Consider the following 20,529-nt stretch of genomic DNA (forward strand, 5'->3'; position numbering starts at 1 on the left):
CTAAACATAACCAAGAATCAAGGCTTTCTTTGTAACCATTCGCCCACTGAGTCACGGTGTTAACTTATAGGTACCATACCAAATACTTTAGTATTTGAAATAATTCAATAAATTTTAGTCTAATCGTTCTAAAACTTGATGATAGGCCTCGAATGAATTCTTCTGGTCATTTTTTTGGCTTCTGCGAACGTTAGTTCTACAGAAAAGTTATTTTTCCGTCGATACTAGCGTGAATTTTTCGCGCTGGCGAAACTATCTGGACGCCCAATCATTTCTTCGTCTATAATAACTGACTATTTTTATTAAAACTATGAAGAAGAATTATTTAAAAAAAGATAATAAAGCGAATCCTGCGTTGAACAATGAATTATAAAAATCTAGAAATGTGACAGTAGGGCTTATACACTGGGGCACTAAAATGTTAATGACGTATAATTAGAGAAGAGCTCTCATTATCAAGCGTTACCTTTACCACAGGCATTCACGACTTCTGCGGGAGGGAGTTCTCAATGAGTTCTTTATTCTGATTTCTCTCCAGAAAGCTTCTTACGTAATACATATTAAGAGATAAAAACGGATAAACCTGATAAATTCTTTTCTTAAATCTAAATATTTTCTTAAATTAAAATAAAATCTTTTTTAATTACCTTAATTTTTAACACGATTTTTTAAACTAATAATCTCGAAAGTTATCCATTATCTCGCTTTAATTGAATGAGATTTCGATTTAAATCCAATTTCGGCTCATGGAGAGAGATTTGATGAAGCATAATCCCCCTAATCTCGTCAATCGCATTGTCTTTTCTGTGAGCTCCACTGGTCAGCTATTCTATAAAGATAATGAGAAGTCTCTGCTTCTGACTGCGTCGCTAAGGGTTTGCTATCACTGGCAAGCCAATCACTGAAGTCCCCGGAATTATTGCTACGAGCGACATCGAAAGGTGAGCCTTAGAAACCCGGTATGGGAACCATGACAAAAACCCATCGGCGGTAGAATTAACTGATTGAAGTCCCTAACAAAAAAACTGCCTGCTAAGATTTTCTAAGAAAAAATATTAGAGGTTGGACCACAGAGTAAGTATATACAAAGAAGATATTATGAGAGTATATCATTATAATCTTGTATGGGAATTTCGGCCGGAGGTCCATCTTGAAGGTAAGTTAAATGTGCGCCAAATAATAAGCAACTCAAACGTCTTTGCCAAGGAGTAAGTAAATATACTGTGTCAATGCCTTGTCTGTGACAATATGGATTCCTGTGGATACGTCTGGGTAACTTTTAACAGGAAATTTCTCAAGTTTTAATTGTATATTATGTTCAGTTAACTAACCGAACTAATTGTAAGCCATCACTTCAGCATTGTTAAGGTTTGGTAGCAATTCTTAAGTAAGATAACTCCTTTAATTATCGGCAATGAATCCACTTATGAATATCTATCTTCGCCTCGTATATGCATGGAAAATAATCACCCATTCAGAATCACCCGAATCAGAAGCACAAGTAAATGGTAACTCATCTAATTATTTCCAGCCACCAGTAAAATTAGAAATCGAAGCAATATGAATTTTTCCGATCAACTTAAAAAGTGTAACACTAGCCGGTATTTATAAAAAAAATTACCTGGCAGGACTTGTTGGGAAACTAAAGAAGCAGCACTTTTATTTCATACCGGAGTTATTTTTTTGCAATTGACTGCAGGACACCAAGCTAAACTGCTTCTTTTCCTGCCATTCTTCTCCTCGTCCATTCCCTCGTAGGGGGAACCAATTACTATTATACCTATGAACTATTAACCACTCTTGATAAATAACGCCATACAAATACCTTAAATGCTTGATTACTCCTAAGCGACCGCAATTAACATATTTAGAACATTACCAAATGCGCATCGAATGTTCACAGCTTTTTGCGCCCTCTCTATTTACTTATCCTGTGGGTTAGATATGCACTTAATGCAAAAAGAAAACACTCCGACGTCGATTTTCCCATGCATTTGCCGTAATTCAGGCGTGAATTTCTCGGTGAAAGTGAATTTACATGGTAATTCCTTGGTAGAGTGGGAAATCCCTGAATGTGCCCCGACCGGAGTCATGGTCGCTCACCCATGAAGGTATTCTAGGGAAGCGTTCAGATTTTGGTGCGAGAAAGCGAGCTGTCGCGGATCAAAGGTGACGACGGCAGCGATGCATCTTGGATACTAACAAGTTTAACTGATGTTTATTCCGGCTTTTTAAAGGGTCAATTATGGTCGTAAGAACCATTGAGCGTGAAATAATGGGTATTTCAATGAAAATATATGAACATACCTTTGCTCACCGTCAGTCATTTTGCTGTAAACGCAAATATTTTCTTTAACTTTCCGCCATATATTCGCAGAAAAGAAGCAGGTATCCAAGTTACTGAGTACACTGTAATATCTATATTATTTTTCTTGATAACACCATCGATTCTAATACCATGAAAGAAATGCGTGCATGGTATATATGAGTTAATGCCGTCAGTGTTCGCCTCAAAAAGAATTTTTTGATTGTAAAAAAAATGAGTTGGGGTACGTGTACTCAGTAGTCAGGAAGGACTTACGGAAATTTCTGTATAAATGAAAAGGTTAACTGGTACTTTGCACACAAACTCACGTTTACGAGTACTTTTTTATACTTTGGTTTTAGTTAAAACTGCATCGTCGTCGAAATTAAAAAATTATCAATAACTATTGGGTATGAATTCATGCGAAACATTATCGAAGAGCCCTAGAGAAACAAAATTATTATGTAGATACCAGCTCCTTCCATTAACTCCGCAGTTTCGAGATAGCCTTGTTGATAAGAATTCTATTTTTGCACTGCTCAGTTGCGTGAGCCGTAATAATAAACTGCAACATAATGGCACTTACAAGAGGTAATATACCTATACATAGGGTATAATGTATACTCAGTATTTGAAAACGAGCGTGCGAGAAAAATGGACTCACCTGTGAGGGCCTGTACCAACTGGCTGGATGGTTTCACAGTCTGCCTTATGACGCACAGCGCAAGCCTTAATCAAGCCAAGCTTTGTTGACTCTGACTTAGCATGGCAGCTCATATAAGCGTGTCATTAGCGAGAAATAAACAAACTACACCCTTCGTTTAACTCGCTCCTTACCGTTGCGTCAAATAAAAATGTTTCGTTTATGTTCCCGGGATGTTTGCGTGATATAACAGATGGTGCAGGTACCTCGCATCCCCGCTTCGTTACACCTGTGCAATGCTGAGACGCCTTACGAGGCTCTTGTTGCCCCAGGTTCTTTAAACTATAGCGAAGAGCAAACAGTTATGAGGCCTCTATAATTCAGGTAATTCTCACGCAATGTTCCGTGGAATCAAGCCGCAATTAGCTAATTTTATAGTCGCTGTTCTTCTCTCGTATTCATTAATTTTTAGGGTTCCATAATAGCTTTATCGCTAAGCATGAGATTTCCACTTTACTTAAAAGCTTTCCTCTATTTGGGAGGGAAAACAACAATGCCACGCGTCAACATTAACGCCGCTCTGAAAATAAATGTTCAATTATAAATTCTAAATTGCCACCAAATATGTATAATAATCTATTACAACCGCGATACTTCATTAACACTCATTCACTAAGAACGTCCTCCTTACACCGAAATTTGGTCCCATGCAAGTGATTATGTTTAGATTTTCAGTGTTCCTTCAAATTTCTACATACCCCAGTAAACACAAAATGCTGCAGATGCGCATCAGATGCGCTTCGCGGCAGCGCTGCAGCTGCGGCGAAGGCGCTGCTGCAGCGCGTCTAGCACTCCCAAACTTCCCTTTTTTGCATGTCATAAGCGCTGCACAAGCATGTCATACGCGCTGCACAAGCATGTCATAAGCGCTGCACAAGCATGTCATAAGCGCTTCACAAGCATGCCAGGAGCGCTGCGCTAATGTGCCACGATCGCTTCAAACGCATGTCCGAATCGCTGAAAATACATTCCTAATGTGCCACTATACTATCGCCGCAAAAAAAGGTAGAACGCTGAACTTTAGGCATTTGTATGAAATTCTGCCGAAGCTCCACAGGGTCGTTTCAGATATCGTTGTACTAATGATCCATTGTTGTAGTCAAATAAACAATGAGTTGAACGATATCTGACACGACTGTCGAGCTTCGGCAGAATTTATACAAATGCTTAACGTTCAGCATTCTACCATTTTTGCGCCGATAATAGCAATCTTCAAGTACTACTTAAGTATGTGAGGGGCAGCAAGAATTAATTGAAAACACAGGTTTGCAATAAATGATTTTATTAATGATTACTCTGTTTTAAGTATACATTAGAGTACTGATTAATGATAGACATAATACACGAAGACACTCACCCATAATGACACTGCATATTTTCGTTCCCATAAACTTTTTCTTCTTCATCCCCTCAACTCCAGACTTTCCGGTGAGGCAGAAGTGCTTCGCTGCTTCGTCAGTGAATACAAAATATAAAATTTTGTATACTGAGGGCTGCTCCTCATCACCACAAATGCGAGCAATTTGAGTAACATGTAAAGAAAAATATTATGTAATCAATGGAATTCTGGTTGAAATTATCATAAAAGAATTAAACACAAATGATTGAGGCCTTACCAAATTATTGTGGAGAGATACATCCTCTGACAGTTCCCTCTCAAGCTCCTCTACATCATCCAAAGTTTTAAGAGGGAATTTCCGGTTGACGGAAATGCTCTCTTCATTCACTACAGGCTTGGACTTTAGCTCTTTCTTTAATTCTGTGAGCATGCTTAAAGCCATGCTCACCTTCCCATCTAATCTCCTGTATCTCTTTTCCCATATCTTCTCCTGAGCTTGCATGAACCCTAAAATTTTAAATGTGGAAAGGTAAGTGACCTTTATGTCAGTACTTATATAAATAAATACATGATAAAAATATTACCATGCAACTCTTCTGCTGTTGCCGGCCGCTTAGTCTCTCTTTCTTTCCCACCAGGTGCTTGCGGATCTAGTTGTTTTCCTGCTATGAGAAATGTCCATTAATTTTAACTCGTGTACTGCATAATACATCATCGCGTCAGACCATCTCGTTAGACAATCTTTTTAATATTTTACTAAAAAGGTTGGCTAACTAAAAAATTTTGAGCTGCGAACTTTTCCTGTGACATGCGTTACACATTTCCTATTTCACTATTAATGGAAACCTATATAATCAATATTTAAAAGCTTATATCCAATGGTTCCGAACATAACTACGACCACGTATGTAAACAAAAACACAAAGTCTTAAAATGTGTTTATATTCACCATGCTAGAATGCCAATTCTACCTAATTTCAAGGAGAATTGAATTTAAATTAACTAAAATTATACATTTTAAAAGAAGATGATAAATTCTTACCTATTAAGAATCCCCAAGGACGATCAACAGTTCCACAACGTTGGCCGCCATAGACTCAGTAAACTTCCCAAGCACCCTGGTAAACAATCGCGTAGCGGAGGATTGTTGCATTGTTGCACAAACTCGCATTAGCAGCGTTCCAGCAGCGTGCTGCAGGCATGCTTTGCGCATGCGCTGTTGATGCGCTGCAATTGCATGTTTCGCCAGCGCGCTGCGAAAGAGCGCTGCACAAGCGCTGTTACCGCGCTTCATTGAAACGGAAACGAACTTGCAGCTGTGAAACCCCTGTGCAGCGCTGCTGCAGCTATTCGTGTTTACTGGGTACATAACGTTCAAGAATGTTATAAAATTGTAAACAGCAGGGAAAGAAAATAAAACCCATATTACAATGGACCACAGTTGATATTTGAAAAAAAAAACATTTCGCCAAACCAAAAAACACTGTGAGTGTACCTTCTCCCCCTTCTCCGAAACATTATTTCTTGCTCTCAATTTCATTCTTCCTCACCAGCCAAAACCCCTTTCGGATCTGCGCAGGATTTGAAAAACCAAGACACTGAAAAGCTGGCAGGAATTAATGGATAGGTCGATTACTCCGTTTTTTCCATAGAAGCATCCATTTTTCCATCTCTCCAACCTCGCGTTGCATCACAATTCCCCAACGACGAACAGTTTCTTCGCTCGGTAATTCGACACCTGCGACACCGCTGCACCCAGCGCGGCGAATCTTCGCGTGTCTTTCTATTTTCTCAGTCTGTACCTCACCACCCACCTAGGATACCAGGAAATCGCCGTTGGCAAGGCGATGGAGGCTCGGTCACGTGGGCGGAAGCTATTGGGGATTATGGAGCAAGGTGACAGATGCTACCGATGTATGTAAAAATATATTTTGGAGTGCTTGCACCGCCTGCAGGGAACGACAGAAAAGCTTGGGAAAGCCACGCGAAACCGATCCTGCTGACTAGGCATATTCCACGCCAGCCAAAAACTATTTCTAAGACGCAAGGCATTGACGCTATTTACATATTATACATCAATTTTTGCTTTCAGATTTAGAGTCCATAGTACAAACCATTTTCGGGAGTAATAATGCGCGGAAGGTGAATTAAAAGTCCATTCTACGCAGCATTACACCCGAAAATGGTTTTTACTTTTGATATACCACTTCTTTTTACAGACTTGACCATCACGGTATCGTAATATGAACTTTGTTATGTTCAGTGACAATCGCTAACTCTTAAGACGCCCGTTTCAATAACTGATATCATTATGCTGGAGTTTTGACTATTAACTTTTCTATCCATATTCCCTATTTGTCTGTCACCCCAAAAAATTCACATCAACATCTTCAACGCATTCCTTGTGTGCATTTCAAGCCACTTGAAGCCGGTAGAGATCAATTTCATTTTTTGTCGTAATATTTAATTCATTTACGTACATTGAAAAGCTAAAAAATAAAACAGGAGAAAGCCTCACCTGATAGTCATATAGCATGGATTTATTGAAAAATGATCGTCAAGCGGTCAATATTAATTACCGGAAACCATTAGTAATGTGTTTTATACCTAACTGAAGAAAGAAGCATCTCCGCACGATATTAACGTTCATCTATAACTGTGCAATGCGTGCTCCATATTTTATAGGAAATTATCATTACCTGCAATAGTAATTGAATATTTTATTCCTTTCAATAGTTATCTCTTTCCGTAGACCATGCATTGACCCCAGACGCTTGCAACAGAAATCAATGTATCTCCAAGGAAAAGTGTCCTTGCTCTGGAATAGACTTCAATTTTCACTTTCTTGGAGGATGAAAAAAAATTGTAAGATAAGATACAAGCACAGCCATTTTTTTCTCCCTGAGTAAACTATTTAGAAAGGAAGTTTACTTGAGAAAGCGGAACTGGAGAAAGGTCCGGTCCACATGTGATCTTTCCGCAAGATCTGCGGAAAGTGAATTCGTCATGAGAGAAATTTCCTTGCACATCCCCTTCATTTGTTTCCGCGATAACAAGATGAAAAAACTTGCATCTTCTCCAAGTATTTCAATCGGCGATTATCGAAACTGAAATCTTAATCTTTTTTATCTCCTTTATGCTGGGGCGCTTCCATTGGGAATTTCAATGTATCCTAAAATCAAAGCACACCTGGAACGGCGATGAGGCGACGGAATTTCGCGAGATGAAATCGAGAAGATGAGCGCCTCGGATTTCTCGATTCTGCATTCACTCAAACCCAGGATATGTGATGCTCAGGGCACCGTCTCAAGGGAACCAAAGAAAGTGTAGTGAATCTGACAGACATCGCTCCATTTCTCTCGCGTCTGATAAACCAAAATAAACCGACTGGAGTAAGAGGTCAAAATGCATGTGTATTCGCAATTAACTCCGATGAATTCTCAATCGCTCTTCTCCACCTACTTTCGCCACTTTCATCCTTCGCCCAGCAAGTAACATATTCAATACAATTCACCTTTTTTTTCGAAGAAAATTGGCAACCCAAAAGTTCCGGAGATCCTGACACGTGTACACGATGCTGACACTACAATTCCTTTATAAATAGTTTACTCAATGAGAAAAAATGGCTGCGTCTGTAAATTATATTACAATTTTCATTCATCCTTAAAGAAAGTAAAAATTGAAGTCAATTCAGAAGCTTGGACACTTTTCCCTGGGAATGCATTGACTTCCATTGCAAACTCCAACGGCGAATGCTGTGTCTACAGAGGGGAGGCAATTATTTATTGAAAAATATAGGTTCAGATACGTATATTATTATTAGATCTATTCGGTTGCGACCTTAAACAAGCGTATTGTCGAAGCACGGGGCACTAAGTGAGAATTTGCCAGCAAGAAATATCCGCATTTCTGACCGTAGCCAAGTTTCTCCAGCAATGGTTGAAGACTTAAGTCTATCGAAATCGGCCTGTATCTCACCAGAAGTCCATCAAACTGAGGAAATAACCATCAAGGGCAAATTTTATGAGTCTCCCATGAATCTATTTTGGCACGAGACCAAACACACTTAATTTAACAGCATCTAATCATGCCCACACAGACAAAGTTTCTTTAAAAACATGCCTCAAGCTAATCTCTTCCGTTTTCTATTCACGTGAAGGAAACGACGACGCGTTTGCGGCAATCGCTGAGAGCGACTTAACTGACCCCACTTAAGTGCTTCGTCTCCCTCTTTTCCCTTTCAGTCCACCAAAAATTATTGAAAAAAAACCTCCCCGAAGCCTTGGTCGGCGTTTGGTCTTTGATCCATCGGAAGGGCGTCATCATTAAGGAGGCCGCGGAAGATAGGGTAAAGGGTGTCCGCGAGGCGCTGCTAGGGTTCTTGACACTGAGCATGCGAGTGGAGTTTGAGGAGAAGAGAGATAAGGGGAAGAGGATAAGCGGGCGCTCTTTTAATGGGAACGGGAGTCCTCAACCCTCTCTAAAGGGGAAACCGTATATGCGGCTCTCGGTCCCAGCAGTCCACTTCCTCCTCATCACTCTTTTTGTGAAGGACCTCCGACGAAGTGAGGGCTCTTGAATCTTTTCTGGGCGATAGACTTGAAATGCCTCACTTTAGGGCTGTTCAGCGTATTCAAGGGCCTAATTTTCTCGTCTCTCCCCCAATGCCTCGGCAGTGTCCCTTTCTGCAGCCTTCTCACGTGACCTCACAATGAGAGGGAAGCCTGCGGATGAATGGTGACAGGGCGCACACTTCCTCCGGATACGAAGGATCTCCTTTTCCACTCGCGCCCTCCCACTCCCTCGCCTCCACGAAAAACAGGGGCTCCCTCCGCCCCGGAAAACCCTCACTCGTCCCCTTACACAACAACCGAGCAGCTGAGATTGGGACGGATTTTCCATGGTCCATGGACTGGCGATATTTTTTACCATTTATTCACACCAAGCGCTGGCAATGGGCAGTCACATGCGGCCCACAAAGCAATTTTCTTCCGCCCGCACAGCTATTATTTATGAGTGATTTTAAAATTAAAATAACGAGAGCACATATTAGGAGTGTCTTTAATTTTTTCCGGCGAAATTAAGTGCAATTTGCTCATAATTTTTGCATATATGAACGCGAAAGTTTTTTAATTCCTCATAAAATTCCTCCGATACCGGTTTCGACTTTTTAAGGATTCTCGTGAGTATATTAACACAAAACCTGGGGAAATTGATCAAATGGGTAGTAACTATTTTTGGCGGAATGACTAGTTTTTTTCCATAAATTTTTTAAAGCGATTCGCAACCCACTTGATCGTGCGGCAAACGAAGAAAATTCATTCGTTCCGCCCAATGAATTGCTATGCTTGATTGTGTGTATTAAGGAAATAAAGAAGTCCACAGGTATTTTAGTAAAAATTTCGATTTATGGATACATTGTGGATTACAGATTTCCTGCACTCCGAACGTCAGATGAGACGTTAACCCATGGTGCCGTAGGCACCTTTCGTTAAGAGCAGTCTGGTGCCTATGCGATGCCGAGTTTCACTCCATCCTTCCTTCCCGACAACGCAAACATTCTCTGGCCGAAATGAAATATTCTCCTCCAAATTCTAAGAGTGGTCGACGGAGAAACCTATCGCTTTTACAAGGGTTTAAGAGGGAACGTGAGAGGAAGCAAGATGTGCGTCTGGCGGCCGCGATCTCTAGACACTTCCGATCTTTCTGAGTGGTGAGATGCTTGTCTCCAGCCCCGAACCACCAACCACCCTCCGCCAAAAACACCATTTTTCTCTCACGTTTCATTTATTGCGGGCCTCGGAGACGGTGGGGTTGAACGTCTTACTGCTAAGGGGGCATCCATTAATTACGTTAGGCGTTTAGGAGGACGGAGGGGGTCAAGCCGATTCTTACCCAGTTTCACATGCGGGAGGGGGGGGGGGGAGGTGCTGGCAAGTATCACATAAAATGGCAAGAAACAGTTTAAACTTGCGATCCTAGCAATCTTAAATGAAAATAATTAATTGTTTTTTTTACAAATCTAAGGCAATAAAGCATAGAAATCGTATTTAGACTTAAAATACGCATTTTGAACAATCTCACGCGTGATTAGAGGGAGGAGGTCGAGCCAAATCTCGCGATATCTCACTAAGGGGGGTCCAAAAATCGCCAAAATCACCTCAGGTAATTAATGGACACCCCGTAACTCGAAGGTCATGGGTTCGAGTTCCACTCGCGCGGAATTTACACCACCTAGGCTAAGGTTGCAATTTGCATGTGATTGCGCAGAAAGTGCATAAGAAAAGAGTAACAAATTATTCTAAATTGCACCCGATGGAAAGATGGACGAATGATAAGGACGATATTATCATCATCCCACTTTCTAGGCTAGTTTACAGAAATTATAAACTTTTCTCTTTCCTTTTATACGGATTAGAATTAGGCTAGGCAGTTAAGGAAAATAATTCACCCTATCCTAAATTGTCCAATTTATATTGGCTCAAGAATTTCCTCACTATGTGGAAAATTTGGAGCAACACTGCCTCTTACCACTACCAGATGTGGGGTTTTTATTTTTTATAATTCCCGCCATCTCAATTTCTTTTTAAATGCATGCATCATTGCTTCGCTGGCAGTTATTATTCTTATTGTTATAATTTCACGGATAAAATGGATCATTGAACCGGAACAGGCTGTGCGCCTGACGGCCAAAATCCTAGTACACTTCCAATCTCTGCTGTAAGTTGTGAGATGTGTGACTCCATCCCCGGAACCACTAACCTCGCCCCGCCACTACTCCATCATCCCCCTGCTCTTCACTGCCCCCGCATCTAGTGTCGGCATGTGCTCCGCGACCGGGCACGTGTCTCAGAGGGGCCATAACGCACGCTGTTGGCTCGCGCCGGAGGCCCCCCGGCCACCATTTGGGGCCTTCCTCGTTCACTTCCGGAGCCGGCGATTTTTTTCCGTGGACCGCCAGATGGACGTCTCCCGTAGGTACACCTCACCCTCCCCTTCTCCTTTTGAGAAATCCCTCGCTCGGGGAGGTGAGGGATTAGCAGCTGGGACCGCCTTATGCACTGATTCACTCCCATCTTTCTTCGACGCTCTTCCGCGATTTCTTCGCTCCCGCCGATTGAAAGGGTCTGCGCGAAATCCTGATTTCCGGCCGTAAACCCCGGGAAGTCTACCCCATATTTTCCTGCAGAGCACTGATATTTATGGGCATCACTAATTAATTAATGTGTGCACATATGTTGTCGTATTCTGTTGACCTATTGTCGGAAGCGTGGTAGCCTACAGTGGGTGGAGCATTTGGCTGCAGATCGAGAGGTCTCAGGCTCGAATCTCGGGCGAGGCCTTCGAATATCCACCAAAAAAATCCTCAAGGCGCGAAGTGCCCTAGGAAAGGTACACTCCTACCCTGAATATGTGAATATCACTCTCTTGTGTCATAATATGGGGTGAGCCCTACTAAACCAAACTTTGCATTGAATTATCCTCCTAACTTCGTTGACATACCTATTTTAATGTTTATTTACATCATTATTCTGTTTATAACACGACTGCCCAAAAAAGAAGAGCGTATTGTTTAGATTGATTTTAATTAGAAGGTAAATTTAAGGGTTCTTATTAAGGCCTCATATCTCTAAGATTCATCTTAGTTTATAGTACATCTTAATATATATCTTCTTCATTCATTAAGTTGAGATCAAAATGTTTATTTCTCCACCAAAACAAGGGAAACCTAACGTTTGAGATACTAAATTTCTATGTGAGTATTTTATTTCCGGTGCATGCTAGGATTTCCCGTTGCCAGCATCATTCGATACCTCCAATTCTATTTAATTCAAATCGTATCGATTTGTTGAGGCACGAGGGTATCTCCAGATTCTGAATGTCCTTTGAATTTTACAGGTTATTCAGATGAGTAGAAATCTGTAAAGAGTAGGAAGTAGCCCCTAATAAATTGACCGTACGGTGGGAATACATAGTAGTAACCAAAAGGTGGCCCTTTCTAGCCAGTCCATTGCCGTATAATTGACCCTTTGGGATAGATTTGGGAGATGGATCCTTTAACTCATTTGAGAACATGAGATTGCGTGCTGGTGAATGCTTCGTGGGATACAATTTTATTCTTTTGTGCCATCGTTGGCGACACGACGTAGGCATATCCTGAAAGTCAGCATTAGTTTGTTTACGAATTATTCGTTGAAGCCTGTTCGCTGAATCCGTATCCGTCACATAAACGGAGCGCAGCAAAATTCGGTCGTACACTTCGAAACTGGTTCATGAAAATATGGTCTATACCATTTTTATTAGTATGGATATAAACCGTCAGGACTACAAAAAAGTTTTGATCGATGAAACACCTTTTTACCATTTCTCGTTTGTCGGGTTTCCATGTGCTTGTGTATCCTTCCAGATTGGGTCAGTCGTCTCCTATTGTTCCAGCGACTAAGGACAAATTTTGTCAACAAACAAAACCTACATTCGAGTTGACCCTACGCTCGAGTTAAATGCTGCTCCAAAGTAAAAAAATAACAGTGCATAATACAAATTCTAAATTCTTATTGGTTGACAATTTCTGTCTATCTCGTACCCATGATGTATTTCTATTCTGTGCTATGAAGGTTAGTTATAATCGAGCTAATTTGCAAAAAAACATATCGCAAAATTTCTACAACAATTTTCATGTTCTTACTTACCTATAGCGAAAAGTATATTAAGTGGCGTTAAGTGAGGAATGGATTTAGAATAAAATAGTGTCCATTACCGTCGACCTGTCCAAAAATATCTTCATAAATCTTATACATATATGAGTAGTTTGGACTTCAAAAGATATTTCTTTATTTCCATGGCAGCAGCATATCTAGGTAGCGAATAGGAAAAGAACTCAAGAATAAAATGCAATTATAATTTGCTCTAATACAGAGGCTTTTCTATGAAAAGTGAAAAAATGCCTTTGATGCATAAATCAAAATAACTGGTCTTTCGAAATAAATTACATGCGTCAAAGTTCCGCAAATTTTGACTCAGGATTTATCGATGGTGAATTTTTAAATCGGGCCTTGCGGGATTAAAATGGAGAAACGATAAGTTATGGCAAGCATACTTTTAGAACTTAATGCTTAAGCAATAAGGATTGTTTGAAAATGACAGTCCAAGACAACGGTATATGGTACGAGAAAAAAATAATGCGAACTGTAAAGTGATTCTCATGGCCTCACCGGAAAAATCATTAGTCAAATCATTAATTAGCGTTATTCTGTTGCTTAGGGTATGACCAAAAAACCTTCCCTAGGACAGTTGGAAGAACAAGGAAACGCCGTAACGAATCAATTAGTAGAACGCGTGGCGAAGGCGATGCACTGGGACCCAATTAAGTGCCCCGCTCATTGCTATACACCTGTGAATTCTCCAGTGAATCGTTTCATGGACACGGTGCTATCCGGACTTGATCGCTTGATGTGCCCTTCAGATAACCGACGTCAACTTTCCTTCTTACAACACTAAAAAAGTACACACAAATCGCATTCCTTATAATGATTGGCATTAATGAAACTTTTATACCACAATCGGGATTTGAAATTTTAGCCACTACCACATCATGATTGTTAAAAGAGATAGTAGCCTATACTGTGAAAAGCACTAATGACAGGCATCTCCGAATCCATTTCAAGCCACTTAAACGAGATATCACCTGAATCGGTGCGAATAATGCTGTCATGGAGATGAAAATATTTACTATGAAAGGTTCTCTTCCAATACATGCCCAACTGTGCCTTCTCTTGGTGATAAATAATATTGAGAGTAAATTTCTTTTTATTCTTGAGTCTATAAATAAAATTATACAAACACGTTAGGGAATTAAAAAAAATATATTGTTCAACAAATATATGATTGTCTCCAATAAAGGAGTTTCATTGCGCTGGGTATCCCAAAAATTTAGAGGTGGTCTTGTAGGAAGCATTTGAAGTATTAAGAAAAAATATTGCGTGAACCCAATAAAATGTATACGCCTAATGGATAGTTACTACAGGCAATAAGCGAATTATAAGAGCTGATTGCGAGCGTGATTCCAAAATGATTTGGAGGCGTATTCAGGTTCAGCAAATATTGCTTTATCAAAAGACTCTGGGTGTACTTTAGGGACAGGGTGCAGGAAAGTGAATACGGAAATTAACGCTCAAAATATCTAAGATACCAAATTTTCTCTCGCCGTGTAATATCCTTGATGACTTCTGAAGGAGGAAATGAGGAGGAATATGATTTTGGCTGCGGTAGGGAGCGACCATTTCAACATTGTGGAAGTATATTTAGCTTTTCATTAAAAAATATGGATATAATTCAATTGGAGAGAAAGGAGTAATTTATGACGTAAAATCAAATTTTAACCCATCAATTTTCTGATCAAAACATGTCTGAAAAAGTGAAGCCTGGATTGTGAACTATAAGTCAGCTATAAGTCGAGGTGATATTCTGATGGGGGTGGATGAAAAATTGCATTTATAAAATCCGAGATCCAAGCGTGATGAAGTGGAATTTTTCCGTAACGAAATAAGCACTGGCAATTAACTTAAAAATTAACTTAAAAAAAATTAACTTAAAAACTTTTATTCCGACCTTTATTTCGGTGTTATTATCTTCAAGGCACAAAATGGAGGTACAAAAAATACGATGTACTTCACTTTTTTTACCTTGAATATGAAGCAGTAACATCGAAACTTTGGTCGGAATAAAATTTTATAATCGCGGAACGTTGCAAGTGTTTATTTCAAAATTGCCTAGCTATAATTTGGCGCTTATCCTAATGAAAAGGGAGCAAAGCTCTCCTCATCGAGGTAGAACGCCCTTACTAGAGATAACCCGTCTAATTCTGCCGGAATGAATATCGCATGAAGAAAGATGGTAAACCAATCGCACAATAGGAGATTTCTAAGCTTGGATTTTAGTGTACTCCGAGCTCAGATTTCACTCTAGGGAAGTTATTAAGGAAATTTTCTACAGATCATACATACTTTGATTTTATAAAACAGCATTAATTAATTAACGTCACCCCGAAAATTATTAATTAATTTTCTCTTTGAAATAAAACGCACTATCTCCATTATTATCAGCATAATCTTTAAAATTTTCTTTCAAAAAATTTAACAGTGGCAATTATAGTAGATTAATCGATTTTGAATTGAATAAAAAACGAGTGAAGCCACCTGTCGTCATCGCCACCAACATGTTCTCCACATTGGAGTTTTCGCGACGCTAGTCCGAGAAGTAAATAAACTCCCTGAGGATTTGTTGTGATGGGGGATTACGGGCGAAGCTTCTTTTACAGCCTCTCGACGCACGAGTCGATGAGATGTTCACTCGTATTTTTTCCGGAAAAGGTAAATACATACACTCAAGTCCAAGTTCCCTCGTACAGACAATGAGCAAATATTCCATTTCCTCGCTTACTGGGGCCGGTAAGTTTAAATACTACATTGCTCAAGTTATCAATCTTGGAATGATTTTTTAAATTAAATCATTACTTTCCGAAATACTTTTTCTCGTACATTCATGGAGAAAAAAGTTGTTAAAGCTTTTTTTTCGGTCGCTTATTTTTATCAACTTGTTAAGCAACAAAAACGATAGCGTTATTTGCTCGCAGTGTATATTATACCTTTAGACGGTCTTACGTAACGGATGTGATCTCCTATGCACTCTCTATCAGTAAAAATAATTGAGCCTTACGAAAATCTTCAGCTCAGACTTATTCCTCAGATGTGAATCAACTTTCGCTTTTACAGAGGAAGATTTACTCTCGATTGATACTAAATTTTTAAGCCTGAAGGCTATCTAGATTGTGCTAACGGAAAACAGTGCCACTGACATCATGGAGCTATTATGTTTTGAAACTTGTTCCCTGACACTGAGCTGAAATTGTGATCAGTTGATTAGATTACACTTGTGACTCTTTTTTGCTTTTAGCGGTGAAGTCGAGACAAAATAACCAAGGCTTGGCTTGCTACCATTCTGGAGTACGTTTACTTGCACTGGACTTCAGCTACTTCTTAGATGTTGATGTTAACTTTTGGCGTTTTCCATGCGGTAAAGCTATTCATTTATCTCTTCAATTTCAAGACTGACGAGCCGATATTTGTCGATGAAATCGCTTAAAACGCGAACATTTATAAGAGGGGGTTTCAATATTTTGACACAGGTTTTCTTCAGCTTTCTGCCATTCTAAATATTATACATCAATTGTGCGGCCGTAGCTTCGTTTTATGTACAAACTACGAGGGGTCGGAGTACCCCACCCCCGAGGGAAGGAGTTATGATAATCAACCCCCATTTTTTCCCGAAAAAACTGACTTATTTACTTTTAATAGCTTTACGGGCTATATTTTCCACCGCAAAATTTTCAATCGCTTTCATTCTGTATTTACCATCAAACAATTAGCTATAATTAGTTAACCAAAATTGTTTCAAGAGGAAACTAGTGGTAGAGAAATTTGAGTGGCAAATGCGACTACGTGATACCCCGAACTATGCCTACGGGAGGGAGGGGTGAAAGAGCAGAGCGTAGAATTGCTTCGAATTAGAATACCTACTCAGCACTTCGATTAAATTCGTTGTAATTTGATTTTTTCTAGAACTTCGTTTTAGTAAGATCACTTTTTTATACTTTATAGATAAATTTTTTATACTTTGTACATATATAGCATTTTTATATGTTTTGGGTAAATCACTTTTTTATAATGGGCCCCCCAACTTAAATGGTAATTTCCAAACCTGTACAGCAGGATTGATGCCCCCACAACATGAAATTCTAAACTCCGCCCACGCATGTACCTGATTATGATTATATCAACGTCGTTATAGTATAACGCGTGTGCCGCATCATTTCGGCGACTCACCTCCAATTTCTGTGAGAATTCCTCCACCGTGCGCTCATTCTGTTTCGCCATCTCCTGGTTCCTCTCAAGAAGGGCTTTGCCCAGTTCTGCCGCCAGGATGAGGTCCTGCTCCTTCCGAGCGAGTTGCGAGAGGAGGTCCTCGCTGTCGGCGCCGGCAGCCGCTCCCCCTGCATCGCTCTCATGTCCCAAGCGGCGACTCTCCATTTCGAATATGTAGTCCTCGAGCTCGTACTTGGGCTTCATCATAGCCACGGGAGAAGTGTATCTGCCACAGTAGCTCATTGTTTTAGGCCAATTGGCCCCACTGATTGTCCATTGCTAAGCAGGGAAAAATATTTTGTTTCTCAATCTTCGCGAGATATTCGGATTGCGTCTATTCTAACCAGCCAATCGAAAACTTGCCTATTTTTTCACTTTGGAAGCACAAATCACGTAAGTAATTATCACCCAATCATTAAATTCAATGCTCCGGTAATTTTCTCACTTTTTCCCTTAATCCACAAGCTACATTCGACACTCGTGTAATCTATTAAACCGTCGATTACAATGTAAATAAACTTTTCACTCTCACAAACACACGTTTGGATTCCCTTGGGTACGTCGTTGACGGAATAAACGAGAGTGTAATTCTATATTGCACCTCTTTCACCGTCAAATCGTCGTACACAACACTCGTCCTCCGCGGTCTCACCGATACTGATACCTGAAGGGGGAGAGTTGGATTTTCCTCCGCAGTCGCCCTTCGCTGCGCCTCAGGTGTTCCGACCTTGAAGGCTCACTAGCCAGCTTGCTGGAGCCGCGTAGCAGACGATATTGGAGAGTTATTTATTCAAATTAGGCAGAGCAATTCTGAGTAACTATCTGTTGCTCACTCATTTATTGTACTTAAATACCTATCAATAAATCATCCCTTAGTCTTACGTACACCATTTGAATTGTTCAAGAAGGTTCACACCAATTTGCAAGAATTGCCCTCTTCCATGTTTTGGTTAATGCGGTCATTACATGAGCAAAGACAAATTATATGAATTGTAGTAAATTTAATTGTATTTCACATTACCACTCATCAACAAATTCGGGGAAAGGAAGTAACATTGTACAAAGAGCTCTGAGAGCAGAATAAAATTCAAATATTCGTATTTCATTTGTTCACTTTTGGCAAAGCCCGCCGAGCCAATCATAGAAGAGCAGAATCAACCAATCAGCGCCTATGAGTTGAAATTCAAGTGAAAATGTCGTTAAAGTGAAGTAAACATCTAATTTCATGGTAAGAGGAAGCAGTTTGTGTAAGAAGTTGTAATTCATGTTGCGGTTTGTTGGAATTACGAATTTCAGACAAAGAATATCTTGCAAATTTTACTTTGCTGTGTTGTTTACAGAAAAAACACGTGTGATGCCGTATGTTGTCAACCATTGAAGTGCATCTGATCAATGACCGCTATTGATAAATACTGTATCGACCTTGACGGTCTTATATAAGTTTTTCGCCTAGTGCTGTCATTGATATTGGTGTTACATTATGGAGCCCTCCAAGGAGCCGATAAGTGTTCGAATCGCCAGATTGAACAACTTGTTTTTGAGCAAAACGACTTCGAACACAGCCATTGTAAACAAGCACTGGGTTAGTCGAGAAGGACTTTTGGATGCCCTCATTGTGTTATATGATGAGTGCAATAACGATGCTCTCAAAAGGGACAAACATATCGCTAATTTTGTGGACAAATGTAAGGAATTTTATGTTGTGACAACTTCAGCAATTATTTCTTGAATGCCATTTTAATTACACCTTTACTTTTCAGTTCGAAGTGTCGTCACAGAGTTGCGACGACTACGAGTGAATATAACAGACTTCGAAGTAAAGAAAGTAATCGGACGCGGTCATTTCGGTGAAGTTCATGTTGTTAGAGAGAAGCAAACTGGGGACGTTTACGCTATGAAGAAACTTAGGAAGAGCGACACCCTTTCACAGCAATCCGTACGTGTGCTATGACTGTGCTCTCTGGTTTTAGTAATCATGTGTACTTAAAAAAATTAGTATTTAATACATCTCTTAATGTTTAACCCCCTTCAGGTGGCCTTCTATGAAGAAGAAAGGGATATAATGGCTTGTGCTGCATCGCCTTGGTTGACGTCTTTGCAGTATGCATTCCAAGATCTAAATCATCTATATCTAGTGATGGAATTTCATCCCGGGGGAGACCTGCTCGCATTACTTGAAAGGTATGCTTAATACCTATTATGCATTGTATATATGCTGTGTGTGATATTTGGTTTTGTTAAGTTTTCATTAATTAAAGCCTGGAATTTATAGCCACTACATTTGGCTGTAACCAGGTTTCACTGTTATATCTAAAGTAAAACCTAAAGTACTTTATGGCATTATTTAAATTCCTGCACACCTGATTAAGTATTGCTGACTTCTGTATGATAAATTCTTTATTTATTGATTGTGATATTGACAGAGCCCTTTTGAGTATTTTATGCAAGTAATTCTGACTCATTTAACATTTACATATAACTTCACTTAAATTTCTATAGTGACTATAATTTTCCTGAAGCGGAATGAAACCAGAGACCAATTTTCTGTGCTACTCTTCAGACCACTGTGCTATCTAAGTTTGTGGAATGTTTGAAGGTTGCTCATTTCAGTTTCTTCACTTTGTTGGTTAAGAGCAATCTCTCTCAATTAGTCCAGCAATCTGAGTTGCACCCCTTCCTCTGAGTAATGGGCACTCCATTTTCATTGTGTCATGCCGTATGAAGTTAGTTCCTCTCTCTTTGGGGTCTATAGTAAGATGCAATGGGTTTTTGGGAGTGTGAGGGATTTTTGGGAAGTTAAAGGGTGTCTATAGTGGGGTTTATTCAGCTGCTGATAAGCCTTGTGTTCCTGTCGCATAAAGATTAAATCTGAAGGTTGATTTGGTTAGGTCATGGTACTGTTCATCCCCAGACTAAGCCATAGTGTCCCTGAATGTGTGATACCACACATTCAGGATAAGAGGGCCTGTTCTCTTGCCTGGACTACCTTGAATTTGGAACATTTTTGCTTGGGGTTTCGTTTTCTCTGATTTGAACCTTGGAGTCTCGGCTATGTAGCCCAACGCTCCGCACACTGGGATACTCCCTATTCTTTTATACCATCATTTATTTTGAGGCCTAATGTGTAATGCCTTGCCAAAGCTTTTTAAGTCACAAGTTCCCCATTGGCATTATTCTGCCCGTGACTCCAACTAGATGGTAGAGAGTGCCCTCAATGATACAAGGTCTTTTCCATTCTTAGGCATGCAATGGAAACCTAAAT

At 39.9% G+C, this 20,529-nt stretch overlaps 2 protein-coding genes and 1 long non-coding RNA gene across 4 annotated transcripts in view; 1 reads left to right on the top strand and 2 right to left on the bottom strand.

Annotated features, from left to right (window-relative positions):
- The window catches only part of LOC124156426 (bicaudal D-related protein homolog), a 301,899-nt gene extending 283,960 nt beyond the window's left edge, over nt 1-17,939 (bottom strand). Inside the window, exon 1 of the mRNA XM_046530978.1 lies at nt 17,229-17,939. Coding sequence (XP_046386934.1) covers nt 17,229-17,510 — 282 coding nt within the window. The 5' untranslated portion in view covers nt 17,511-17,939. The remainder of the gene's footprint in view (nt 1-17,228) is intronic.
- LOC124156427 lies at nt 4,625-5,433 on the bottom strand. Its single transcript, XR_006864317.1, has 3 exons — nt 5,390-5,433; nt 4,932-5,012; nt 4,625-4,854 (listed from the first exon to the last, which is right to left on the bottom strand). It is a non-coding gene; the product is annotated as an uncharacterized LOC124156427 (long non-coding RNA).
- Nucleotides 17,940-18,408: 469 nt separating the features above from the next.
- The window catches only part of LOC124156428 (citron rho-interacting kinase), an 80,655-nt gene continuing 78,534 nt past the window's right edge, over nt 18,409-20,529 (top strand). For both annotated transcript variants that reach the window (XM_046530981.1, XM_046530980.1), the window contains exons 1-4: nt 18,409-18,495; nt 18,608-18,952; nt 19,028-19,203; nt 19,300-19,448. In XM_046530981.1, the coding sequence (XP_046386937.1) occupies nt 18,748-18,952; nt 19,028-19,203; nt 19,300-19,448 (530 nt within the window). In that variant the 5' untranslated portion in view covers nt 18,409-18,495; nt 18,608-18,747. The remainder of the gene's footprint in view (nt 18,496-18,607; nt 18,953-19,027; nt 19,204-19,299; nt 19,449-20,529) is intronic.

This window comes from Ischnura elegans, chromosome 3, assembly GCF_921293095.1.
Source record: "Ischnura elegans chromosome 3, ioIscEleg1.1, whole genome shotgun sequence".
NCBI lineage: Eukaryota > Metazoa > Arthropoda > Insecta > Odonata > Coenagrionidae > Ischnura > Ischnura elegans.